At 50.3% G+C, this 27,176-nt stretch overlaps 1 protein-coding gene across 3 annotated transcripts in view; it reads right to left on the bottom strand.

Moving 5' to 3' along the window:
* Window positions 1-954: 954 nt before the first annotated feature.
* The window catches only part of Dpysl5 (dihydropyrimidinase like 5), a 63,807-nt gene continuing 37,585 nt past the window's right edge, over window positions 955-27,176 (bottom strand). For all 3 annotated transcript variants that reach the window (XM_010604808.3, XM_010604807.3, XM_010604806.3), the window contains exons 3-13: window positions 21,788-21,946; window positions 19,986-20,165; window positions 18,769-18,837; window positions 18,348-18,392; window positions 17,034-17,109; window positions 15,785-15,941; window positions 11,702-11,843; window positions 9,990-10,132; window positions 9,366-9,573; window positions 5,107-5,275; window positions 955-3,245 (exon numbers count right to left, since the gene is read on the bottom strand). In XM_010604808.3, the coding sequence (XP_010603110.1) occupies window positions 3,160-3,245; window positions 5,107-5,275; window positions 9,366-9,573; window positions 9,990-10,132; window positions 11,702-11,843; window positions 15,785-15,941; window positions 17,034-17,109; window positions 18,348-18,392; window positions 18,769-18,837; window positions 19,986-20,165; window positions 21,788-21,946 (1,434 nt within the window). In that variant the 3' untranslated portion in view covers window positions 955-3,159. The remainder of the gene's footprint in view (window positions 3,246-5,106; window positions 5,276-9,365; window positions 9,574-9,989; window positions 10,133-11,701; window positions 11,844-15,784; window positions 15,942-17,033; window positions 17,110-18,347; window positions 18,393-18,768; window positions 18,838-19,985; window positions 20,166-21,787; window positions 21,947-27,176) is intronic.

The raw sequence follows: 27,176 nt of genomic DNA, 5'->3' as shown, positions 1-27,176 counted from the left end.
AATCAGGCACCAAAAATCTTGGTTTTGCTCCCATCTCTTTGTCACCCAACTTTTAAAACTCCAGGCTGCTCAGCCTCCCGGGGAGCCGCCTCCTGAAAGGAGTGATGGATCAAAGCTGAGTTTTCTTAGCCACTGAAGCCTGCCACCTGCCAAACTGCCTGTTCTTTGAATAAACACAACAGAGACCAAGCGAGAAGTAGCTACAGTTTAATACAAACCTGCACCAGAACACAATGTGTCGGGCTGTTTTGTGTTTGCCTCGAGCAGGACTGTGTGTCAACTTGGGGTTGACACAATCTTAGCACCATGACATTTACAGAGGAATGAGGAAGTCACTTGGGTGCTGGAGGCTCCGTCCGGACCCCAGGATGTGCCTGCTGCCTCAGCAGCTGGAGCGGGTGTGGTTTCCACGCGGTTCTGTGGTTTCTGGGTCAGTGTGGGAAAAGCCCTCATCGCGGCATTGGCTTGACAGAGACCTACTGTGGACTCCTAGCACTACACACACGCACACACACACACACACACACAGTAGCACAATTTTCTGGTAACTTAACCCCACAAACCTAGAGAGCAGCTAAGGCAAGAACAACAGTATTTATTCAGCAAGTACAAGACCAGTTTGAGAGCTGCATTCGGTGCAACCAGAGAACCTTTCTGTTCCAGCCAAGGGCCATCGGGGCTAGAGATGGAGCTGGCTGGAGCTCTGCTTGGGGCAGGGGGTGGGTGTGGGGGTGACTGTTCTTTTAGCTCCTTGAACCTCCTGATTTCCGCCTAGAAGCTCCTGGGCAAGGGCAGAATCTATGGAAGGGTAGGGTGGGTGCACTGGAAGGCCCACAGTGCGCTCCTCCAAGATGTGGTCTCCTGGTGCCCCAGGTCACGCATCCTTGGGTGGAGCCACTAAGAGAAGGTAAAGCTTTGCTCACCCAAGCAGGCTGCTCTGCCCAGCTGGCCCCACCTCCACTTGGCTCTCTGGCATCTGCCCAGGGGCACGACCCAGCAAGGGCCAAAAGCACTGTACCAGGGGTCAGTGTCACAGTTTCCCTTATCCGTGATGGCTTTCTCAAGCCCAGGGCCCTACCTGTGTACCTCTGCTCCCTGGGTTACCATCTGTCCTCTCAGCCCCAAGGGAGGACACTGGGAGTAAAGGGAAGATGTGGATGCAGCTCAAACCACATGGGAAGCCTGTTCTAGCCCTGGCTCAAACCAAGAATATGCATTAGTATGTTTACAACAAAGCTGAAGAAAAAAAATCTATCTACTTGTGCAAAACAAAGCAGAATGCCTACTGGGGAGTAAGTCTTCTTGTTGGTCATACTCTTGGCAGGATCAACAACAGCCACCACTTCCACCCCCTCTCCACAGCTAGGCTGGACAGCCAAGGCCATAAGGTGGTCATGGCTACTTCTGGGGCCAGACGGCCAAAACCTTCTGTGACTCAGTTCCCACATACGTAAAAGGGGGGAGAATGACACAGTGGTACCTCCGTTCATGAACTTAATTTGTTCTATGGTTTTGTAAAATATGGCCACGTTTGTGTTTGTGTAGGAAAGATGGCTTCGGTTCTGTTTGTCACCTGATGGGAAGCTGGTGAACAAACACAAAATTCTGCCAAATGCTTCTGCTTGCAAACCAAACTGTTTGCAACAAAAGCGCTTGTGAACTGAAGTGCCACTGAATATGTCCCACCTTCTGAGGACCAAGTGAGAGCCCGCACACGGAAGCGCTTTGGTACATGAAGAGCACTACAGGGATGTGTGGGGGCCTCCCGCAGGCTTGGTGTGCTCAAACCAAGGGTATGACACGAAACCACTTCCCGAGGGGGAAACAAGGTGTTCAAGGGCAGGCGGGGCTACTTCCCAGATCACTCGGGGTGGATAAAAAGTTCTTACGGGGACCCCTGAGGAGCTTCCCAGGAGAGGACGGCCCACTGGACATGCAGGGCGATGAAGCTGCCGCCATTGAGGACAAAGTTCTGACCACAGGACCCCACAGTACCTGTGCAGGGCACGCGGGCTCCCTCCCTGGCCCCGCTGACCCACCACTCCTCCCTCTCAGCAGGCACTCGGCCTCTTGCCAATCACACAGGAGGAGTAGCCAGGCCTCTGTCCAGCAGGTACAGGAAGGTACAGGAAGCTCTGAGTGTGGGTGCATGTTTGCCTGTGTGCATCTGTGTGTGTGTGTGCAGGGTTAGTGCTGGGGATGACCAAGGGCAGAGATGGGAAGGGCCACCCTGCTGCCTGCAGGTATCCAGGGCCAGCACCAGGCGCCCACTCGGAATGAAGAAAACCTGACCAGGAGGAGAGGGGAGGGCAAGGGCCCCGCCCAGGGCCTAAGCAGCTGGAGAAGCCCAGGCGGGGAGAGGGCTGCAGCCCCCCACCCCACCCTGTGCTCTGGTTGGTGGCGAGTGCAGCGTCTCCTACAGACCACATCTATTGCTGTTTCTATGCTATGCTAGTGACACAAAGCACCGTTATTTTCCACAGGATGCACAAACAAGTCAAACCAAACCACTGCGCAAACCAAACGTGCAGAACAAAACCATTTACACGCGCCTGGCACCAGCTTTGGACCCCACCCAGCTATCCTTCCGGGCCTGGGACTCCCGGAGGGTGTGGTGTGGAGTACAGAGGCTGGCAAAGGGCACAGGGTGTCCCAACCACACCCACGCCCAGGATGTCCTGGGAATGGCTGGGAGCTGACACGCGTCTGACTTGGGAAATGTCAACGCAGGGTCTAAGGGGGTAGGAGAGGGAGGTCTTTACTTATAAAACGCATCTGCTAAAGTGCTCTGGACACCAGACCGGGTGGCCAGGACCAGGGCACTAAAATCTGGGCCTCCTAGAGCCAGCACAAGAGGCAGTGGTGACAGGAGGGGCTGGGCAGATGCTATGCAGAGGGCTCTGTGCATAGTGCGGGCTCTCAGGGCCCCCAGAGAAGCCTACCCAGGCCAAGGCAGGAGAGGAGCACAGCAGAAGGACAGCTCAAAGTGCCTGTTAGGGGTGGCTCGAAGCCCAGTGAATCACGTTCTGGCGAGGGGGGTCCCGGGTCCTGGGGCCCCCGCAGGCGGTGCGCTGCCCAGCCCAGCCTCTCCTGACCCCTGCAGCTGCGGGCGGCAGGTGGCCGCGGTGTAGCCTCACTTGCCGGGGCTGGTTCGTTCCTTTACCAAATGCCGCTCGACCGGCCTCCAGGGGGCGCGAGGATCCGAGCTGAGGCTCGCTTTGGGACATGGTCGTCGATCTGAGAACCTGTGGGTAAGGAAGCACAGAGGGTGAGGCAGGCTGCTCCTCCTCCTAACAGGCCGCAAAGGGGCTGAGCTGACTCTGCAAGAGTATGATCTCACTGAGTCCTCACCACGACTCCATCCAGCTTTACCCAGGAGGAAACAGGCCCCCATTGCAGTGTGGAAGGGGTAGAGATTGGGTTGGAACCAGAGGTTTCCCTGCTCAGAGCCTATCTGATCAACTGCACATTCACTATGCCACCTCACTGCTCCCAAGCTGGAGCACACGGTCTCTCTCAGTGTACACGGACCACATGTCAGCCTGTCTGCACACGTGCCTTTGCACACATATCTCAGTGAGGAGGTGAGACAGGATACAAGGAGGGCAGCCTAATGCTTTGGAAAAGGAAAGAGTCTTATCCCAAGGCCCCCACATCTTGAAATCCCAAGACTTAGATAGAAAGGGAGCCCCAGAGAACAGAGTGGGGCATTCTTCAGCCTGTCCCACCTAGACCAGCCAAGATCTGGGATGCAGGGGAGGTGACAGGGTGCCAGGGCAGATGTCTGAATGGAGTTCTGCCCAGTCTTGGAGCAGGGGCAGAAAGACCAGTGGGGCCTTGCAGCCCTGGGAATCTTCACCTGCTGGACTATGAGGCCCAAGTGTCCAACAATCCTCCAGACACACATCTCTCTGGCCCCTGGCTGTTGTGTCCCATCATTAGTGGAAGTGGCAGTGGCTCTCAGGACACGTGAGTGGGAGAGATCCCTCCCCAAGGGCCACCAGCACCTCCACTGGGAGCCACACGTCCCTGCTGTGGTCTGCTCTCCACATAAAGCTGGGCACAGAGGAATTGCAGTAGGCAGGTCCCCTCCCCAGCCCTCTGGCTTGGCTGCTGTCTCTCATACTGTGACGATGTTTGGCCTCATCCTTTACTCTGCTGGTAGAATGGCCCAGGTCTTACTCCTCTTGCCATCCCTGCTCCAAGTACAGCCCTTGCCAAGCAGATCCTCTCTGGCTGTCCTCGGGTTCCCAGCCCCATTCAGGTGGGGTGGCAGTTTCCACCAGTGCTGCCTGGAGGACCAGGGCACGCATCTCTCGCCCATCCGTGGTCTCCACAGGGGTTACCATTTATGAGGTGAGGACCTCTCCCAAGTACCGGGGAGTGCGTGGCATTTATGCTGTTGACCACAATAAAGTCCCTAGGGAACAGAGAGCCACGGCCTAGAGGAGCCCAGGATGTTGGTGAGAGATGCTGGCATTAAGACAGGGGCTGGGGGCTGGGGATTTAGCTCAGTGGTGCTGTACCTACCTTACAAGCACTAGGTCCTGAGTTCAATCCCCGGTACTGAAAAAAGAAAGAAGGAAAGAAAGAAAAAAAAGAAAAGAAAAGAAGGATGGGACATGTTCAAGGAACCCAGAAATTCTGCAGATAGGGCAGAGCCAGAACATGGTCCAAGACAGAGAGATAAGGTGAGAAACAGGAAGCCAGAAGTTAAGAGTAAAAGATCTTAATGTTAATGCAACATATTGTATATACAACCCTTGGTTAGAAAAAAAGATGAAAGGAGGGCAAAAGCCTGAGGGAGGAAGAGTTACACGAATAGCAGGGTAACAAACTCTTTGGAGAAGCTGGAGAGGGAGAAGGGTTGCCGTCCCATGAGCCAGGGAGCACCGCACCTTCTGTGCTGGGGTCACGTCAAGGGTTTCCCTGTGAACAGGGCGCTCGAGATATTCCAGGGAGGAAAATATCCTCAGAACCCAGGAAGAGAGCCCAGGTGGGCCTGGCCCGTCAGGCCCACTAGTAACAGCGTCTGATGGGCGCGGGGCATAGGGCCGGGAGGGGCGATCGTCACCCCACTGGCCCGTGGCACGCCCTCATCCTTACCAGAGAGGCTGAAGCTGGACTCGTGGAGGTCCCGCATGCCCCCGTGTCGGGTGACGGGCCGCGTGGGGGTGTCTGCCAGCGGCGTGCCCATCTCTTTCTTCCCGGGATGCACGACAACTGCGACGTCCCCCAGGTAGGGAGTGCGGTCCACACCCCTCACCTTTAAAGTCTGGAAGAGACAGCAGCATTAGCGCGAGGCAGACGGCTGCAGCCTCCTTGAGGGCGGATGGGATGTCGGACGCTGCCACTGTGCTCAGGTCCCAAGTCGTGCAGATGACAAGGCCGCTTGCGCCTTGAGCCCCGGGACTACCGAACGCTCGAGCCTCCTAAACAGCGCATGCGCACGGGTGCAGGTGTGAGCGTGTGCACAGGCGCAGAGTAGAGACGCGCTCTTTGAGACACCTCTCACACAGGGTAATGTTACCCTCTCACCGCCAGCTTCCCACGGGCCGTGCCTCTTAATGCTGTCTGACAACTGTGGGATTAGAGGGAATAGCGATACTTAGTTCTGTCCTCACAAAGGATCAGGGTTAAGGGCTGTATTCAGCAGCCAGGCTGCCTGGGTTCTCATCCCAGTTCTACCCTTTGGGAGCTGTGTGGCCAGGTGAGAATTAATCTGTTGTTTTCTTATGAAATCTGTTGTTATGACATCCAAAGACCTGGCATATATAGAGCTCCTAGAACTGCTCTGGTCCAGCTCATTGGGCTTGCCACACGGAGAAGCACTACCTTGAGGAAGAGGGTGTGAAATGTGTGCATAGGTCTGTAGGAGCACGTCTCCACCTGGCTGCTCCGGGACATGACCTCAGACACAACGGCAATGTCGCTGTGAGAAAAACAGACATGGGGACGATTTCCAAAGGCCCCTCATCCTTGTAGCTCTGCTCCAGCCTTGTCCAGCCTCAGAAGGCCAAGCCAGGGCTGAAAGGTTTAGGCCTCTACCAGGTTGCGTTTTGTCTCCTGATCCCCCTGCTCTTTTCCCTCAAGTCTTCACTCTAGGGGCTGCTCACTTGCAATGTCTGGAAAGTGAGTTTTGTTTATTTATTTGGATCCTTTTTTCTGCACCCTGTTACCAGAGGGGTGTGGCCGAACAGGGACTATAATTGGCTTCTTCCTGAAGACCTCAAAGTGTCATTAGAATAATGATTTAGATAAAGCGTCCCTGGATTGAATTTACATCAACCCCAGCATGCTTGCTGGAATGTTCTTGTTGAATTTTTCTCCACCAACCTGTGTCCTTACACTTTTCTCTTTGAAATGGGAAAGAGTAACAAAGGTTAACACTTTTTAGGCACTTAGATGTTATTCTAAGGACATTACATGTATCAACATATGTAATTCTCACAAAACTTCCTGAGGAAGTATTACTATTACCCCAGGTGGCAGCCCAGTCTAAACATCTGGGCCAGGTTAGAAGTCTAAGTGGGACTCGCTGGCCAACGCTGTACCACAGTTCCTGATCTCTGGTGTTATGGAAGCAGGGTAACATTCTGTTTCTTATCAGTTCTCAGGGCTATCCAGCCTTCCCCTCAAAACCATTTCTTTTCTTAGTAAAATATCTTCCCCATCTCTCTGGAGTCTTTGTTTGTTTGTTTGTTTGTTTATTGAGACAGGGTCTCGCTATGCAATTGAGACTGACCTGAAACTCACTGTGTAGCTCAGGCTGGTCTTGAACTCACAGCAATCCTCCTGCCTCAGCCTCCTGAGTGTGGCGATTACAGGCGTGCGCCACCATGCCCAGACTCTGCCCTGACTCACTGTGTAGCTCAGGCTGGTCTTGAACTCACAGCAATCCTCCTGCCTCAGCCTCCTGAGTGCTGCGATTACAGGCGTGCGCCACCATGCCCAGCTTCTGTGGAATCTTTTGACTTCACCCAACTTTCTATGTTATATTTTGCAACAGAAACTCCATCTGCTTCAAAGATCTTGTATCTTCCTGGAAGTTGTATGCACAGGCACAAGAACACAGGGGCCTCTCTTGTCTCTCTGGGAGGTAAGGTGGCTTATCCCAGCTTCTGGGCTTTCTGCCCCTAGGGCCTCTGGCAAGCTCCATGGTAGTCTCAGTGCTCAGCCTGGGCCAGGGCTGCATCTTCACTATAGTTGACCATTGTGTGATCATAAGCTTCTGTCACTGTGTGACAGCCCCGAGGTCAATGTGGAGGAAAGAAGGCATCGCTCAAAGGTGGTCTTGTGGTGTTCCTAGCGCAGGCAGGTTGCTGGGCACAGCCATGGCCCCAGCAGAAACCCATGTTCCTTTACTGTGCAAGATGGAGTGGCCCAAGTGTGCCTCACACAGGCACTCTCTCTAAGCGCAGCTCTCTGCTCAGGCGCTGCTTTTATGGCTCTGCAGGACATCAAGAGCCTGGGTTCCCCTTTGCACTTTCTGGGAACACAGGGACCAGGTGCTCTCCCTCCATGACGGGCAGGGCTTCACCCCTTGGCATGAGCTGCAAACGCTCTGCCTGTGCTTGTCCTGTCACCCCTTGGTGCTTGTTAGCCTGTGGCTGGTGCCCCTCCCTGTGCTGGCCCAGCCGTGGGCCCTTGGGAACTGGTGTTCAGCCACTGCTTGAGAGACCTGATTTTAAGAAGCTTGAGACACTTGCTCTGGCTCCTTTTCATCTTTTTTCCTGACTAATGTCTTTTTAGAGATTGCCACAACTGTTGTCAGATACTATTTTTTTTCAAATTGAGATATAGCCAGTATATCAAGAAGCTCACAATTTTAAAGTCTACAATGCAGTGGGCTTTGGTATATCCACCAGGGTGTGCCACAATCACCACTGTTTAATTCCAAACAGTTGCATTACCTACAAAGGAAACCTCCTATCTACTCCTCTCTTTCTCATCTAACTCTCTAAACAACTAGAAATCTACTTTCTCTGTGTGGATTTGTTCTTCTGGATATTTCATATAAGTTGAAGCATACAAAATGTTTCCTTTTTTATCTGGCTTTTTAAAAAAATTAGAATTTGGTTTCAGGATTTGTCCTTGTTGAATGCAGGGTCTATCAGTACTCCGTTCCTTTTTTGTGGCTGAATGCTATTCCACTGAATGGACGCACCACAATTAGATTATCCAGTCAACAGTTAACCTACATTTGGGTTGCTTCCACTCTGGTCTTTATCAATAGTGCTACTATGAACGATCATGCACATGTTTTTGTGTAGATGTTTTCATTTCTTTTGGGTACATAGCTAAGAATGGAATTGCTAGGTCCTATGCCAACTCTAGATTTAACATTTTGGGAAAGCCAAACTGTTTTCCATAGCAGCTACACCATTTCACATTTCTTCCAGCAATGAATGAAGGTTCCAGTTCCTTCACATCCTCACCAACACTTGTTATTGTGTTCTGAGTACAGCCTCCCCTTATTAGATAATCTTGTGTATCAACACATTTCTCTTCTAGCTCCTTTTCCTCCCCGCTCCTTTCTTTCCCTCCCCCCTTCTCTCTGTCTGTGTATGTGTGTCTCTGTCTGTCTGTCTGTCTCTCTAGACAAGGCCTCACACGGAGCTATACCTGCTGCCCATTTTTATTTGGAGACAAGGTGTCACTAAATCACTGAGTTGCCCTGTCTGGACTTGAACTTGTGATCCTCCCATCTCAGCCTCCAACAGTGCTGGGATCACAGGCATGCACCACCACATCTGGCCTCTTCTACTCCTTCTGGCACCTCTTCTAGAGGGAAAGCTGAGGCACCCCACCACCATCAATGCCTGGGGAGCACTCTGGAAAAGGAGGGACCATTCACCTGCCTGAATGAGTGAGAGACCCTGAGCTTGTATTTTGATTCAACACTGTGGTAACTGCAGCCTGTTCCTACCACCTACGCCACCCCCCACCCCCATAGCAGACCTGGCTCAGAGAAGAGCTCGGGACCTAACAACACAGAGCCAAGCATGGAGAGCTGGAAGGACACCCACTTACTCTCAGGCTTTGATGATGGCTTTCCAAATACCAGCTCCTCCTGCCTTAGTTCACAGCAGGGGAGTGTGTGTGTGTGTGTGTGTGTGTGTGTGTGTGTGTGTGTGTGTACCAAGCAATGGACATTGCTCCAGGGCCCTAGAGCTTGCATATCAAGAGGCACTCAGCAGCCAGTTCCAGGGAACCCAGGACTGTATTTGACCACTTGCTGAAATTCTATCCAGGAATCAAAGATGGAGAATGGAAACCAGCTCTGTATTGCAATCTCAACCTGGAATAGGCAGCAAAGGCTGCCTCACCCTCTTCCCACACATCTTCTGCCCTTAGCACGGTACCTTCTCTCTCTGGACCAGCTTCTTGTAGACAGTGTCCGGGAAGGACCTCAGTGGGCAGAATTTGCCAGTGCCCTCGGCACACATGAAGACACCATTCTCATAGACCACGCGGCCCCGACTAATGGTGACCAGTGGCACACCATGGCAGCGCATGCTCTCGTACAGGTTGAAGTCTCCCCCCTGCACCTGGGTGCTGGCAGAGATGGTCCTGGAGGGAGACAAGGGCAGGGGAGAAAGCTGAGAAGAAGGGATGACATCCCTGATCCACAAAAAGTGAGCCCGCCTGCTGGGAAGGGATGGACTCGGGCTGATTGTGTCCCCTCAAAATTCCTATATTCATATCCTAACCCGACCTTAGAATGGGACCATATTTGGAAGGGGGTCTTTTGAAGTCCAGTGAGGTCACATGGGTGGCCCTGACCCAATCTGACTGATGTCCTTGTGAGGAGAGGGGAAAGTGACACCAGGTGCATGGGTGTAGAGAGGAAAGACCATGTGAAGACAGCGGGAGAAGAAAGCAGTCAGCAAGCGGGTCACATTTCTCCAGGCTAGAGTGGTACAAAGATTATATGCCTTTGGGGTCCCCAAGTCCCTCGAGTCCTGAAGACTAGCAGCAAAGTTTACTTTGTGGCTTCTGGGTCCCACACCACCACATCAGCGTCGGCACCAGGGATCACACGGCCCTTTCGGGGATACAGGTTGAGGATCTTCGCAGCGTTGGAACTGGTGACGGCCACAAAACGGTTCTCATCCATCTTCCCTCCAACCTGAGATATTGCAAAAGTGCCAAGTTAAGCAGGCTCTGGCCCCACAGGAGCCTTACGCCTCTTTCCATCCAGTAGCAATGGCGAGGGGGCTCTGGTGCTGGAAGGCTGCCGACCCAGTGCACGTACACCTCTGCCTCTTGTTCCTAACCGACTCTACTTATGTGTGCATAAGGGGTGATTTGGGGTCTCCCTTCACCTGCAAAGGGGTTCAGTCATTCCCCATCATCTGTCTGCGGGGACAGGTTCCAAGGCCTGCAGACAGTACTGAACCCAAGGTGAGACTGTGTGTCCCCCCGCACATACATATTCCTATGAAAAGATTTATCAGGTAGGAACTGTAAGAGACTAGCAACAATGACTAAGAATAAAATAGAGTAAATGTTACTGCAAACTTATGAACTATTTTGTCCTGGGATTTTCCATTTAATATCTGCAGACCAAGGTTGAGCACAGATAATGGAAACTGCATAAGGGAGAATGACACAGACTGTGTGTTTTGGGAAAGCATCTTTTGGTCCCTTCCATCCACTCTTCCCGAGAACCATGTAGGCTCTGTTCAAATGGCATTTCCTGAGCCAGCGTGTGGCCCTTCCCTGAGCAGCTGGCTTAACGTTTAGCACTTCAAATCTCTTTGGAGCTGATACTCTGTGTTGAGTCTGAACCATGATAGATGAATATCAAAAATACTCATTCTTCATGGGCAGAGCAGGTGGTATTCAAATGAAGTTCTAGTTCCTATCTTTTTTGAAATGTAATGAGACAAACTATACCAAGAACCTTAAAAATGCTCATATCCCTTGGCCCAGGATCCGCTTCTAGGAATCTGTCCTAAAGAATTAATTAGAGACGCCATGCATGAATAAAAAATGTTCTGTGCACCATTATTAATGCAATAGTTTGAAGCAGCCAAAAATTAGGAAAACTGTGAAGGATGACATGATTACATATGGCACATCCATCGGAGGGAATATGATTCAGTCATCATGGAAGTTTAAAAAATTTTTTACTGTACTGTGCATTGAAGTCAAGGCCTTCACTCGGAGCTAAGACTGAAGACTTTGTTTTATTTCAGTGACACAGGATCTCACTAAGTTGTTAAGTTGTCCAGAGTGGGCCTGAACTTGCGATCTTGCAGCCTCAGTCTCCCAGCTAAAGATGTTTTAGGACACTCAGGATATACTATCATACTGAAGAAAAAATGAATCCAGTTATTGAAATATAGTACATGCATTGAAGTAGGAAGAAATTTACCAAGATGTTAACAGTTGAATTTCTAAGCATGGAATTACCTCAATCTATTTTTTTCTGATGTTTGGTATTTTTCCAAATTTCTCTGGTAGAAATTTATAATTAATCAACTTTCTGATCGGGGGGAAAGAAACCTTTTTGTCTTATGTTTTTGGGGATGCTGGGGGTAGAACCCAGGGCTCTGTGCATGTTAAGTACAGGCTCCACCACTGAACCATGCACTCAGTCTTTCGTCTTGTTTTTGAGCGAAACAGGCAGCTGCGGTTGAACCAGCCTCTCACGGGAGGTCTTTGGCTCGGACGGAAGGGCGGGGACACCTACCACTCCTCGTTCCCAGATGACACTCATGCGGTCCTGCACGCCACTCACACCGTGAGGGATTTTGGTGAAGTCCTCCTTCCCCATAGCTTTCTGCTTTGTGGTGAATGGCCGATGATCGGACGCCACGATGTTCAGAGTGTCACTGGGGAGAGAGAAGGCAGTGACCAGTAAGGAGGGAGAGGCCAGAGCCCCAGAGGGCAGGGATAGACACAGAAGGAAAGCCTGGGCTTGGCAGCCAGGCAAGGTTGATTCCAGTCTTGCTTTTGCTGTGTGATCTGTTGAGTTACTGCATCTAACTGAACCTCAGTTTCCTCACCTACAGAATGGGAATATGGGCAGAGTGTGCCATGGGAGATTTCAGGCCTTTGGGATGGTGATTTTTAAGATGCTAGGCAGAGAACAATTGAATTTTGGGTTTATCCAAAGTGAGAAGGTGGAGGTGGTTTTTACTGTTGTGGAATCACATGCTAACTCTGCCTCTGACACCCACCCACCCCTGCTAGTAACAATCGGGTGCTTGGTAAAACATCCCTAAGTTCAGTGTTAAGCTTGGCTAAGGAACTTGGAGCTGTAGTCTTTTTGAATGCAGGGGCTCTAGTGGCCTGAAGAGAAGGAAGCAGGAGACAGAGAGCACTCTGACTGAGTGAACTAACGTGGTCCGTGGGGGGATCTGCTCATCACCAGAGCCAGCGGTGGCCACAGTCCTCACGTGGTGAGGCGGAGAAGGCATAGCCCTCAAGGGTTCCTGGGCTAAGACTCAGCAGGACAGCAGCAGAGGGCACAGGGCACATGGAGGAAGACCCTCTGCCAACGGAGGAATCCACATTCCAGGATCTATGTTGGTGCAGCCCCAGAGACAGGGAGGAGCAGAGGAGAAGGAATGCTGTGCCCCCCAAACCAGGGCAACCTGAGCAGGACATGCTATGGGAGGGTAGGGAGGACTCTGGCTGGAGCAGGAAGAATCAGAGAAAGCTGGTGACAACTTCTGGGACCACATAGTGGGGGCCCCAAGGGTCGGACATAGGAATCTCATTGCTCTCGGACGGTTTCCCGTTCCCACATGCACAGGGCTGCCTGCTCTGGGGCCTGCAGGGCTCGCCACTTAGAAATAATGTCCTCGGCCAAATCCACAGTGCGACCACAGATCTTCCTGTGCATGGGCGGACCTCCCTCAGGCAGTGGAAGGCCTCTCCTCCAAAGCAGAGGGTGTTCTAGAGCCCTTGTGGCTCCTTCGTCCCCTGCACCAGCAGACCATCCGTGCTCTGCTCGTCAATGGAATCTCCCCATGGCTCTGGCTATTCAGAGGCCTCGGGACACTAGCAGGACCTGGATCAGGAGGTCCTTGTCACAGGTTTGGGGACATAGTCAGGACCCTGAAGCACAGCCTTAGCTCCCATTCTTTAACTAGCAAGTCCTACTGAGCACCCGCTCTCTCCAAAGGCTCCCACTCGAGCAAGTGCCACCAAGCAGATGTGAATAAACCCGATCCCTCTCCAGAAGGGCTTCTGAGGTCTCCCGCTGTGGCTGTAGATCCGGGAGACAGAAAACACCCATCTAAACTCTCTAAAGTTAAAACATGACTATTTTTGTCAAATACGCAATTTATAATCTTACATGTTCACATGAAAAATTTTTCTGGCCCCCCTAAGAAGTCATAAATAAAGGGCAAGTCTTTATTTGTATAGGCTGTGTTCTTAAAAAATTCCTATTTAGAAAATGATTCCTATTTAGCCTAAGAAATCACATCCTAAAGTAGATAATGATGGAGCAGATCACATTTTCTTACAGGAATAACCGTGTTGGAGTTTTTTTCTCTCATGTATTTTGTGCCATATAAATTATACCAGTAATATGTAAAAACAAAATTATAGTAATCATAAATTCCTATAAATAAGTAAAATGTTAAAATTATCCTCTAAATCATAAAACAGTACACATTCTCAATAGGTACTAATTAAAAAAGAGGACTCATCCTATTCTTGTAACATATGAGATCACAATTCTCCTTCAATGAGCAGAACTTATTTAACTTATCAAAATAAGTGGGACAAAATAAGCTAGACATAAAAATTTAAGTATTTAATAATACTTTTTTTCCATATTTCAATTTGCATGAGTTAGGATCCTGTAGTTAAGGTGTGTTGGGACATTTACTATCTTTTTGTTCTTTCAGTAAATCTTCTTGTAGAAAAAAGATGTATTTCACAAGATTCTCTGACCTTGGAACGAAGCCCAAGGAAACTGTCATCGCAGATTTTTGATAATTGTTTGCTTTTTTTGCACTGGCAATGATGAAAAGGCGGCTGTCTTTCCAAGGCAAAGTATTTTGAGGAGGAGGAGCGGCTCTATTATTTTCTTGCATTTTTACCCTCTGAGTTTATCTCAATCCAGAAGAGTTGCTTAGTATCACCCACGGGACAGAACACAGGAGGTGACTGACACATATGACAGATTTAAACATCCCATCATCCTGGCCACTTCCTTTCTGGAAGTCCTCTCTCACAAATGTCGCTAGTTGTCCTTTTGTGGCCGCCCGGACTCCTGAACTGACTCAAAATGTTCACCCTTCAGGGTCATGTTGGCTTTGGGGAGGAGCCGAAGTCGCACGGTGCCAGATCCGGTGAATGAGTGGCTGTGGGTGCACTGTCGGCTTTTACAAGCTGCCCTTCAGGGCGAGGCACCGCAGCAGCATTCACGCTATTTCTGATCACAACTCTTAAAGACACAGAAGAGCACTTCCGGAACGGTTTCAGAGAATGGCAAGGATGATGGGATAGGTGTGCCTGGAGTGAGGGGAAGTACGTTAAGAGGTCGATGTCTATGTGTCTCTTATCGTATTTAAGCATTTAAAACGTAAGAAGCATTCTCCGTGTATTTTGATAGCCCTTGCGCCAGGGTGCACACCGAACCCCCATACATGTGGCAGAGGCCCCTCCTCAGACCTCTCTTCAGGGCGTTACCATGTGCGATGCTGAGAGGGAATATTCTGGTTATTGGCAACCAGGACTGAGAACCAAGGTCAGGAATGAGGTAAGCGCCCCATTTTCTGGAGGGTCCGGGCACTACCCTCACTCATCCCACATCATCCCAGAGGTGCTCTGCCTCCTACCCCCAGATCTGTGAAAGCAGGGACAGGGGGACTGTGCGGCAGCAGGATGGAGAGGCCTTCTGGGGGCTCTGCCCATCCTTGGCCCTGAGGTCAGGAGGCCATTTCAGGGGAGCAGAGGCGAGGCCATGCGCACCCGCTGGGCAGTACACCGATGGCCCTGCCTCCAAGATCAGGCTGCTAAGGGGTGTTAAGGCTGAGCAGACCTGGGGAGTGGAGGGGAGCAGCCTGGCTTTTTAATTTTTTTTTGGTGCCGGGGATCCAACACTGGACCTTGCGATTGTGAGGCAGGCAGTGGCACCACTGAGCTAAATCCCCTGCTGGAGCGGCCTGACTTTTCAACTGCACAGGCCTTTAACAGCCAACACTGATGAGGAAGGTGCGGCCCCGCCCCAGGACATTACTAGGGTGAGAAAAGCGCCTTCCCATGATGGCGTGCCATGGGATTCAGGCTGTTCATCGAGCCATTTTCTTGCTTCGGTTGGGATCAGCGGGGAATAGCAGTGTTAGAGAGGAGCTGAGAAAAGGGATCTGCAGGGAAGGTATGGGGACCAAGGGGAAAGGAGGGAGGAAGAAAGAAAGGAGGAGCACAGAGAAGGAGGGAGGCCTGAGGAGAGAGACGTGAGAGGATGGAAGAGGTGAGGTGAGGGTAGGAACACAGGTTCTGGCAGTGGTCTGGCCACACCCTGCAGGCCGCCGAGGGACGCGGCCCTGTCCTGTGAGATGCTCAGTAACCACTGACTGCAGCTTCAGGGTCACACTTTCCTCTCACACCTCAGAAGCTCTCCCTCCACGTGAGGTGACCAGCTGGCCATCATCTAATGGGCCCTGAGAAGGTAGTACAAGCAACAACATCCTCTGGGCACAACAAGACCAAGCTGGCTTTGTTTTCTGGGCTCTCGGACATCTTCCGGAGGACTTGCGACCCCGAGTGCCCTGGGCGTGAGTGGCTGCTCCACCCTGCTGAGGCGCCTTACTTGGCCAGCAGGCTCATGAGGTAGGTGGAGGTGTTGGTGTCCAGTCTCAGGGGCGGCACCGTGACATAAGCGGCTGCGTGGGACCAGTCCTGGTGGTAGTAGTGTAGGCCCGTCAGCGTGGCGTGCGCAGTGGTGGTCTCGGCCAGTACCACCTTCCCTGGAGGGAAAAGGGTCAAAACCATGTTGAGGAAGCCTCTGGACCCAAGAGATCAGGGGTCTGAGCCTTTCATCTCACAGGCTAACGGGCAAAGAGGCAAAGGCAGAGGCAAGGGGACCTCCCAAGCTTGCTCGGGACAGTGAGTCTGAACACAGGAAGCGGCAGGAACAGGAGGCTCAGGCACGTAGAGCAGGGCTGGGCTCCAGTCCAGGACTGCCCGGTTCCCGTGCTCACTCTGGGCAAGGGGCACAGAGGGCCTGGGCTCTGAGGCCGGGCAGCACTGAGTGGTGCTTGGGGGAGACTGGTGTGGACAGGGCATGGGTATGGGGTGTGTGCGAGGTGCTGTGGAGAGGCCAGGAATGTCAGGCAGAGGAGCAGAGGAGCCGTCGGGAGCAGACAGGCGTTGTCAGCAGCTCTGAGAGAACTGCTGTCTGGGACCCAGCACAGGGCCAGAGGGCAGGGAGCCATCCAGCAAGCTGGGAACAGTCCGGGTGAGACCCCAAGAGGGGCTTCAGTTAGGGGAGAAGCGGGGTGTCTAGAAGGCAAAAATGGCGTGAAGGCTGGGGTGCCCTTGCCTCTGACTTACATCCCTACGGTAGTGACTGTGACTCAGTTTCTCCTGTTACCAGGCCCACACCAACACCCTGTGCCGGACTGGACTCCATACAACTACAAAGCCTTTAGGCACTGGCAGATTGTCAGCACTGAGTCACACAGTGCCCCTTAGGGCTGGGGCACAGGGTGCCAGGTGGCTAGAGAGGGAAGTCAGCCGCACAGCGTGATTCTCCAGGGATTTCCACACCACACCCCAAAATGCCCACAGGAACTGTCAAGGGTTTTATGTTGGTTGCCAAGGCAACAGTTAGTAAAAACCTGAGACCCAAAAGACACTAATTAATGAACCAGTTTAAAACTTAGATAGTTTTACCAGACCCGGGCAAGGTGACACATTTCTGTAAGGCTGTCACCCAAGCAGGAAAGACTCAGCTGCCGTGGACAGAACCCAGGCTCTCTGAGCCGGGCAGTGCACTTTGATGGTGGACCCCGTTGCTCTCCAGTGTCACACACAGCACACACCACTGAAAAGCTCACCTTGCATCTTCGCAGCTGCGATAACATCACCAGCAGAGATGCTGGACACATTGACCAGGTAGATGGGACAGTGAGTCTGAATACAGGAAGCAACAGGAATAGGAGACACATGAAAACAACCCATGCGCAGTCAGCCCTGCACCAGCACCACCCTCCAGGGGAAGAGATGGTCTCGTCCCAGGAAGGCCGGGCTGGCACTGGAGCACAGCCGGTACAGCAGGAGGCGGCAGGCGGCAGAGCCTGCTGCGGAGGCCACCTGGGAGATGACTTAGACTATTGAGCCTGAAAATCACTTTCCCATTTGACAACCACGACTAGAATTCAAAGGAAGGGATTACTTTTTGTACTTTAATTTCCTTTTCATAAATGTGATGACCTAGAGACAGGAGTGTATTCTACCCTGTCTGAAGTCATTGCACCTGAGGTCTAAAGGCTGCCTTATCAGCAGACGGAGATGAAAACACAGAGGCACAGGGCTCAGTGTCTAGGCCAGACAAGACAGATCTGTGATCAGACACCTGGATTGTCAGAAGGACTCGCTTTTCCTCTACTACACTGTGGGGCTGTGGTCCTGGGCTGAAATGCTCTGGCCACATGTTTGAGCTAAAAAACAAAAAGCCCCCTTTTGGTCATTCAGATCTGTCCTTATTCTGGAGTAAGTTTCCACCAGGAAGTGATTGGTAGATAGCTGTCACCACGGGCAATGGGACCAAATCCTTGCTCAGCTGTCAGACCTGCAAAGAGCTCATGGGACACTGTTTCCCCAGATGTTGTTCTGATGCCTTCTGCAATCATCAGATCAGGAGGACATGTGAGTTTGGGAACTGGCTTGAGGCTTGCTGTGCTGGGCACAAGTTGACTGAGCCATTCCCTGTTTCCAATTCAGTGGCTCTGCCTGGGGCTCAAGAGTTTGCGTTTCTAGGCCCCGATTTTGACAAGCAGTGCTGACACTGCCGTCCAGGGATCCCACTTTGGAAACTTCAGCTCTACAGATGATAGTTCAGATTATCTGAGCAAGCCGAACCTCTCTGTGATGGTTTGGGAGAAATGACCTGCACAGGTCCGACTGTTTATAAAACGCTTCTCCTTCTTGGCTCCTTTGGTCCACAGTAGCCTCGCTGTGAGAAAGGACACTGTCATCCCCGCTCACTGGAGGGGCTGGGACAGAGAGCCGGGGGCAAGTAGGACGCTCTCCAGAACCCTGGGAGTAGCACCCATTAGCAAAGAGCTCAGGGGCCTGGGAACCATGTGGGGCTGGCCCCCAGAGGAGAATGACAGCCAAACAGGATCCGGCACGGGGACCAGCCTACTTACCCTGTTCGCAATGGTGATGACACGGTGAGTGGCCTCCACTTCCAGCTGTTAGAAACAAATGACAGGAAGGAGCCAGGCTTCATCATCCCCTTCGAGCCAGCACCTGCCTGAGAGCCCTCCACACGGGAAGTGCCCAAGCGCCTGACAAGGAGCAGGAGGGGCCCTCCCTTGGAGTCTTGACATCAGAATCGATGTTGTGGGGAAGACACTGTTCTCCACACTGTCTCTTCCAAGAAGTTCCAGGTCAGGTTGGCCTTAACCTGGAGGAAGCTGTTGGTCTTAGCCTTGGGAAACTTCATATGGGAGGGAACTCTACCCATGGAGAAGTGATACACCTTATGTTTTGGATGTCCTTTCTACCCTATGATTCTGTGAGTCTATATGAAAGAAGCTGACAAAGGACACAGAAAGACTTTCTCACCTCCTCTGGACGGCTGATCTCAATTCCTTCTGGGCCAGTGATACCCAAGTCTAGTGCTTCCTTAGCACCCTGAGTAATAGCAAAAGAAAGAAAAATTGAGTCAAACAGGTAAAAGAAAATACTGAGCTGGGCATGGTGGTGCATACTTATGCTTCTAGCATTTTGGGAGCCTGAGGCAGGAGGATCTCAAGTTCAAGCCCAGCCTGGGCATCTTTAGTGATTTAGCAAGACCCTGTCTCAAAATTAAAATAAATACATAAAAAGGACTGGGGATGTAGCTCAGTGAGAAGGCCTTGAGTTCACTTCTCAGTACTGAACTAAACAAACAAAATAAAAAATTGAACCCCAAAGACAATGAAATATGCTACAAAGCCCGTGCCAGCAGGCCAGCCATGTCTCACACCTATAATATTCATCTTCTACAGAATAAACGCTGGACCACCATGCGGTAAGGCTGTCCTGATTCTCATTTTTAAATAAACAAATGTATCTTTCTCTTTTAAAAATGCAGTTCAGTAATTAGCCAGTAGGTGTGGGACACCAAAGACAAGTACTATTTTTTGGTTTGAAGGAGTTTGCTCACTGGAAATCTAGACCAATGTCTGGGTTCAGCAACTCCTACACTAGCTTTCTCCCGTGACCCAGAACGAAGAGGCCTGTCCTTCTTGGTATCAGAAAGTGAATCTCTATGATATCTTAGCTGCTCTGAAGAGGTGCAGGAAGTTGAAAAGCAGATTCTTGTTTACACTATATGTCAAATCTCATTAAAGTATTCCAAACTCTTGCTATGATAAAACTTCTGTATCATGGTGTCAGGGAGTCTGAAGGTGGGTCACAGGGGATAAACACGATCAAAGCATGTTATATGACTTATGACAATGTCACAATGACAATTATACAATGCCAGCATTCTGTAAACTCAATACGTACTAACAAAAATACATCACAGCATTAGAAACTCAAGCACTGTCACCCAAGACTTAGAAACCTCTTTGGACTAATGAAAGAGACGCTGTTTTTGTTTGTTTGTTTATTTATATACAGTAGAAAAGTTTAGATCTTCTGACTAAGACTGGGCACCTGAGGGGTTCACACCTCTCATTTTGCTTTACAGCTTGTTTTGCCGAACCTTGCAGGATCAGTGACAGCTGGCCGGACCCCCTGCCAGCTCCTCCACTGCTGCCACCCCCATCCCGCATCCTCTGCTGCAGACTTGCCTCAGCCACGAGCTCCCCATTCTCAGCGTGAACGCGAGCGATCGCCCCAATGTCCTTGCACGCGTAGAACACTTGGTACAGCTCACTGTCTCGAAGCATGTACAAGTCCTTGTAGGTCATAAACATCTGGAACGAGTTGACGCCCTTCTCCCTCACCAGCGTCTCCATTTCTGCCTTCACCTGCAGAGCAACATGCAAAGGCACTTCCTGGTGTGTACTGAGCACTGAGAGCCCGGAGCTGGCCCAGCGAGGAGGAGATGTGGGGACCGGGCCCAGCACGGTCAGTCGAGTCACCCCGTGGCCACCTGAAACCCCCGAAACCCACAGGGTCTCGCTCTCCAGAAGTGATCTGAAAATTGCCAGGCATGAAGCAGCAATGAGAAAACGATGGCCTTAGATAATAGGCATGCTCGTCCCATATTTGTGCCTTCGAAGCAGCATTCTTGGTAAATGCAGGAATAACACTTCGATTCCTACGCCCCGCGCCCCTCCCTTCATAGTGGAAATGGTATGACAAAGAAGGCACATTTCTGCTTACATCAGATTAGGAACAAAGCGAAACACCAACAAAGCAATGCAAACCTGGATAGTCATCCCGATGTTGTTCTGTTAGGGAAAAAATACTGATCTAATAGGAGGGAAGAGCTTGAAACATTAGTGACCGCAGCAAAACAGAAAATACACTCAGGCAGAAAGTTACTATGTGAAAAATATGTACAATCAATCAGACTGGAAAGAAGTGAGCTAAAGCAACAAGTTTGGGTTATGACTTTTCTACTTTCAAAATCTGTAATTAGAAAGTGCTATTTGTTATTAAATTTTTTTAAATTCTAGACGCCTGACAGTCTTCAGAATCTCTGGTGACTTAGGGGTGGCTGCCTGGCTCACTAGGCCAGGCCAATTCCAGCAGGGGATGCAGAGGCTGGGGTAGGAGTCACGCCCCAAAGGCTGCCCCGAGAAGACCCATCTGAGAGAATCCCCAGTGAGGGATGCCGACAGTCACCTGGTCTGCGTGCTTAGTCTGTACCCAGAGGGCCTTGGCGCTGCCAGGGCACCAGGGCTCCAGTGCTCTCCATCACTGCCAGGCTGGAAATACAGGAAGAGCCGGGGAGCCCTGACCAAGGCTAAAAGTCAAGGGCAGAGGTAGAGGAGGCCCTGAACGACCATCTTGGCAAGGAGCTGGACCTTTTAGACCAGGGCCCACAGCTGCACAACTTTGTAAAACATCTTAATTGCATGTTGTTTTTTATGTTTCTTGGCTTAATAAACAATAGATGAACAAATGAATATTCAGGCAGCTTCCCTGGGTAATAAGCAGTAAAACTCCAACTAAGCAGCATCTAAAAGCCCACAGGGCTGTTTTCAGGAAGAGCAAGCGCAGACACCAGTGGGCTCAGGGGAGTCGCCAGCCTCAGCCTCAGCCTCAGCCCAGGACAGCCGCGGGGCTTCTCCCAGGAGGACTGTGGGCCCCAGTGAGAAAGAAGCACCCTGAGGGCTATCCTCACAGATACAGCAGGACACACCAAGAGCATGCAGTGGAGCAAGGAGCCTGAGCTCCCGAGGCCTGCTCTGTGAGACGAGAGCTGTCTGCTGAAAAACAGCCTCCTGAAGTTAAGAGGGCAGGCCCACCCACCGCCCTCATGAGTCCCGAGTGGTTTCCTTTTGGCACGTAGGGAGTTAGGCTGGTGGCGGGAGGGGGACCTTCCTATGCAGGACAGCACCAGGCCACGGCTGGCTGAGCCACGGCCCCTCTGCCCACAGGACCACTTGTACCTTCTTCCCAGATTGCACGGCGCTGTTACCTTGGGCGCCCACCAGGTGATCCCCACATGAAGGGCGTAGTCACAGCAGACCTTGGGATCGGCCAGACTCCGGCATTTCTCGTAGGCGTCCACGAGGGAGGTCTCCTTGTCAGGCAGGACATGGCCGATGATCATGGTGGTTCCTCCAACCAGCGCTGCCTGAGGGACAGGGGAGACGGTCTTGTCACAGCCCACCCTGCACCTAAGTCCCTGGCCCGGTGAGTCATGGTCTTCAGTCTACTTAGGACAAACAGAGCCTGCTTCACAAGAGGCTGTGAGGACCAAATACAGCAAGGTTTGGGGAATAGTAAGGGATTGAGTGGAGGCACTGAAGCCGGCAGCAAACCTGCTTCTTCCTCATCCGGCTCTCCCCTTGACAGTTGGAAAAACCAGAGTGTGTCACCAGGCCCAAGGCCAACCCCTTGTTTCCCAATGAGAAGACCTCCCTTCAAGTAACTTTCTTGCTAACTTGAATGTATACATGACTAAATGTCCAAGTATAATGCAAAGCATAATCAAACATCTATTTAAAATATTTGCTTAGCTACAATCATATATTTAAATAATAATATATTAAATGTTAATTTGGATATATTAGTATTTCTTTTATTCTGACATTTCATGAAGCAAATTTACTTAAACATTTTGTGGGTATAGCTAGGTGTGGAGCACTTGCCTGCGACGTGTAAAGTCTTGGGTTCAATCCCCAGAGCCACAAAAAAATAACACATTTAAATGAAAGCTGAGCTGGGCATGGTGGTGCACGCCTGTAATCCCAGCACTCAGGAGGCTGAGGCAGGAGGATCGCTGTGAGTTTGAGACCAGCCTGGGCTACAAAGTGAGTTCCAGGTCAATCTCAACTACATAGTGAGACCCTGTCTCAAAACAAAACAAAACAAAAGGAAAGAAAGCTGAGTGTGGTGGCACAGCCTATAATCCCAGCACTTGGTAAGCCAAGGCAGAATTGCTGTGAATTTGAGGCCAGGCAGGGCTACATAGTGAGTTCCAGGCCAGTCTGAATTATACAGTCCCTGTCTCTAAAGCAAAAACAAGGGCTGGGGATTTGGCTCAGTGGTGCTGCTGCCTGCCTTGCAAGTTCAAGGGCCTAAGTTCGATCCCCGGCATGAAAATAAATAAATGGAAAAAGTTTTTATTTAGGGCTGGGGATTTAGCTCAGTGGTTCCACTATCTGCTGACAAGCACAAGGTTCTGAGTTTGATCCCCAGTGTAACAAAACAAAACAAACAAAAAACCCTTTTCACATGCATTTTCAACATCAGGGTCACTGTCTTCAGTTTTTTCAAGCACATTAGCTTTGTCTAGCTTGTCTGAGATATTGCACTTTTTAGATGCATGTCTGACTTTTATTAGTGAAAAATGATCCTATTCATAATCTCCACAAGGTTACTTCAAGCAGAAATCTTTGAAAGGTCTCACTTGCAATCACAAAGTATCTCCTCCATGCAGAAAAATAACTAAATCCATGCCCCCCCAACTACTTTCTTGTGGCCCTGGGATCAACCTAAGGAATGGTCTACTACTGTGCTACATACCCAGCTCTTTCTATTCTGTATTTGAGACCAAGCTAATTGCACAGGCTGGCCTCAATTTTTGATCCTTCTTTTGTCTCAGCTTTCCCAGATGATAGGCTTGTACCACCATGTCTGGCTTTCTCCAACTTTTTTTTTTGTACCAGAGACTTTTTTGGGAGACCTTGCACTTGCAAGACAGATGGTGGAACCACTGAGCTAAATCCCCAGCCCTTTCTCCAACTTTTTAAAAACTAATTTGGAGCCAGGCGTGGTGGAGCACGCCTGTCATCCCAGCACTTGGGAGGCTGAGGCAGGAGGATCGCTGTGAGTTTGAGAGCAGCCGGGGCTACACAGTGAGTTCCAGGTGTCAACTACACAGTGAGACCCTGTCTCAAAAGCCAAAACACAAAACAAAACAAAACAAAACAAAAAACAAACTAATTTGGCCTAGTGATGTCTATAAATTTCCACACTTAGCACTTCCCAAAGGTTGTTTCAGGTGACTGGGTTGTTCCCAGACAGAACTTTGTTATAAAGATTAAAATAACTGACAGAAGGTCCCATAATATGACAGCCCCCGCCAAAGCATGGGAAAACCTGTCCTCCTATTTGAGTCAATGTGGAGCCTGGGTGCCCGGCTTCAGTTCCTGCTCTGTTCCCCCCAGCCCACTGGAAAATTGCAGCCAATAGGGTAACTTCTCTGAAATGCAGGTTCCTTACCCGTACCTGGGATACCTTCCTGGTTGGACAGTTGTAAAAGTTAAGTAAAACATCATTTTACAAGATGGATTTGGTAAAGCCTTGTCCAGAGGTATAGGTTTAATTATTCAGAACCTAGGTGCTTATGCCTGCCTTCTGTAGCCGTGAAATCATCTTCATGATTTCATGCTTCTCTATTCAGTTAAATCCTTGATTCCCATTCTTAAACACAGTATTGCTAGAGACTAAAGCACTGGAAAAAAAAAAAAACAGTTCAGTGGTCAAACAGTAACTAGATGAAGAATCTTGCCACTTAGTTTTACACGCTGAAGCTGTCCTGGAGCCTCAGGGGTCTGACTTCTTGCAAACTTAAAACAACCAACAGGGGGCAGCAGTCCCGCGACACACGCAGGAAGCGGGACGTGCAGGGAGAATGGCAGATTGCAGCTTACTAGCTGGCTTCTATTTCTGCGTTTGCTGGATCCTTGTAGTCTGATTCATCCTCAGAGCAGGTGGTTGTACTCTATTTTGTCCCACGATGCATTTCTTGTGTTTACACGTGCACATGGGGGTGTCTGCTGCATGGAGGTTTTTACACACTACATTGCTTTATTTTTTTTAGGTACTAGATTGCTTTCCTGTGCACTCCCTTCAGTACATCTGTAGCTCTGGCAGAGAAAGGGAAGCCCGCAGCAGCACAGTGACAAAGAGCCCAGACTGTGCTTTAAACTCAAGGATCACAAGGCAAGAGAAGAGGTTCACATGCCAACACTCTAAAGATGGGTCCTTGAAATTCTGAGCTCCACTGCAGGGAAGCTGCCTCAGCCTCCGCGCCTTCACGCTGTCCTCATCCCTCAGCCCCTTGCAAAATGCCGCCCTGGAGCCTGGTGTGCACACTCTCGGTCCGGCCCTCAGCAGGTCAGACACAGGCTTGTGCAGGTGCAGGAAGTGCTCCCAGCCTTCAGAGAATTCCAGGGCCGAGTGGTAGACACAGTCCTGCATGGGTGGCAGACACAGGCGCTGGCAGCCACAGTCCTGCATGGGTGGTCAGAGGACCCAAGCTGCACCCTCTACAGTTCTGCGCCCAGGGTAGAGGTTCTTCTTGCCTGGGCCTACGTTCAGGAATGGAAAGGGGTCCTGGAAGGGGTCTGGGGCAGCAGGAAGCGAGTGGTCTTGGCTTCTGCACTTCCGGGGCTACAACCCAGGAGCAGCTCTCAAGCGCAGAGAGAGTCAGGGGCGTGGGAGAGAACTTCCGGAAGGGACTCACAGCCGCCTGAGTAAGTATTCCCGCGGTACCCAGGCCTCCAAACGTGAACTAGCCAGACACTGGGTGTGTGAGCACGCAGCTCCTTCGGGCAAGACACAGAGTTGGCTTTGGAGAGGTGCAGCTCCGACCTCCAGGATGAAGCGCCTTTGCAGGGTCAGCTCAGTGACCTGGGCAGATCGCTGTGGAGCACAGCCCAGTGAGGTTCCAAAGGCTTTCGAAAGGCTTCTATTCATGAGTGTGCGACCGCCTGGCTGTTGGGTATTCGAGGCGAGTGACAGAAGACCTTTAATGGGAGTCAGCAAGATGATGCTCCTGGGAGCCAAGTCAGAACGCGGAAAAGGGCTGTGCTACCACGAGAGAGAGGAGCAGCCAGGATGTGGATGCCAGATGCTTGGAACTCATTAAACACACAGCCCCACACACGAGAGGGGAGCGAGGGTCCCCAAACATGAACACTGGCTGTCTTGGGGTGATGAGACTCTGAGCAATGTAGTTTTCACCCCCTAGCATTTATTTACTTACTTAAAAGTAATTGATTACTTTAAAAATACATACTAAAAGCAATATATTACTTTTTTCTTTTTTGGACCTTGCACTTGCGAGGCAGGTGGTAGAACCACTGAGCTAAATCCCTGGCCTGAGGCAAGTGGTGGAACCAGAACTAAATCCCAAGTCCCCACTTATATTACACAGAGGGCTGGGGGTTTAGCTCGGTGGTTCCGCTGCCTGCCCCTCAAGCTCAAGGTCCCGAGTTGATCCCCGGTACCAAAAATAAATAAATAAACAAACAAATAAATAGATAAAAGATATTTTAAAAAATAAAATAGTAAAAATAGAAACTAAAATACAACACATACTTCATGTACTCTCTATTCAAATTTGAGATGTTAACATTTTTGTTATATTTATGTCATACTTTAAACATTTTTATTTTTAAATTGTGTGTTGGAGACAGAACCCAAGGCTTTGTCCATGCTAAGCACATGCTCCACCATCGACCCATTCCCCCAGCCTTTTTATTTTTTTTAATTTTGAGATAGGGTCTTGTTAAATTGTCTGGGCTGCCTCAAACTCCTGATTCTTCTGCCTCAGCCTATCAAGTGGATGGGATTACAGGTGTGCACCACTACACCCAGCTAACCTCTATCTTTTTTGAGGTTGATATAAATGACTCCCACCACTATTTTTTTAATGCCTTTACTGTTTGTTTTGTGAATTAAAAAAAAAAAATTAGCCAGGCACAGTGATGCATGCTTGTAATCTCAGCACTCTGAGAAGCTGAGGCAGGGTTACAAGTGTGAGCCCAGACTTTGCAATTTAGCATGACTCTGTCTTAAAAAAAAAAATCGGAAGAAAGGGTTGTGATGTAGCTAGTGTTAAGGCCCTGGGTTCAATCCTCTAATGCTGCAATAAAATAAGCAAATAAATAACACAAATGGTATCAAAGTGCCCATGTCTTGGGTCCAACATGTTTTTTTTTTTTTCATGAAAGCTTTCTCTCAATGGGTGCCTGAACATCCTGTGCATGTTTCAGCAGAACCCACAGTCAGGGTTACACTGCCAGGAAATGGAGGTGCAGCACTGCGGTCCCCCCAGACCTCTCCATGAAGAGCTGACCTCACTGGGGCCTCTTGGGCCTGGCAGCTCACCGACACTGCCCATTTATCAGGCTAAGTCCTTCTTTTTTAATACAAGCTCCTGTCTAGTGCAGCCCATTTCTACTGTGCATGTGGCATTATTTTTATCCTGATGCAGGATTTCACCTCTCACTGTTATGTTAACCTGGGCATTATGACTATTTGTTTAGTCAACAGTCACAGTATGCCATTATATCCACTTTCAGGGTATGAAACATAATTGTACTTGTTCAAAGGGTTACCATTATTTTGTT

The sequence above is a fragment of the Fukomys damarensis genome, unplaced genomic scaffold (assembly GCF_012274545.1).
Source record: "Fukomys damarensis isolate Sample0158 unplaced genomic scaffold, DMR_v1.0_HiC HiC_scaffold_2, whole genome shotgun sequence".
Lineage (NCBI taxonomy): Eukaryota > Metazoa > Chordata > Mammalia > Rodentia > Bathyergidae > Fukomys > Fukomys damarensis.
This window is presented reverse-complemented; position numbering and strand designations above follow the sequence as displayed.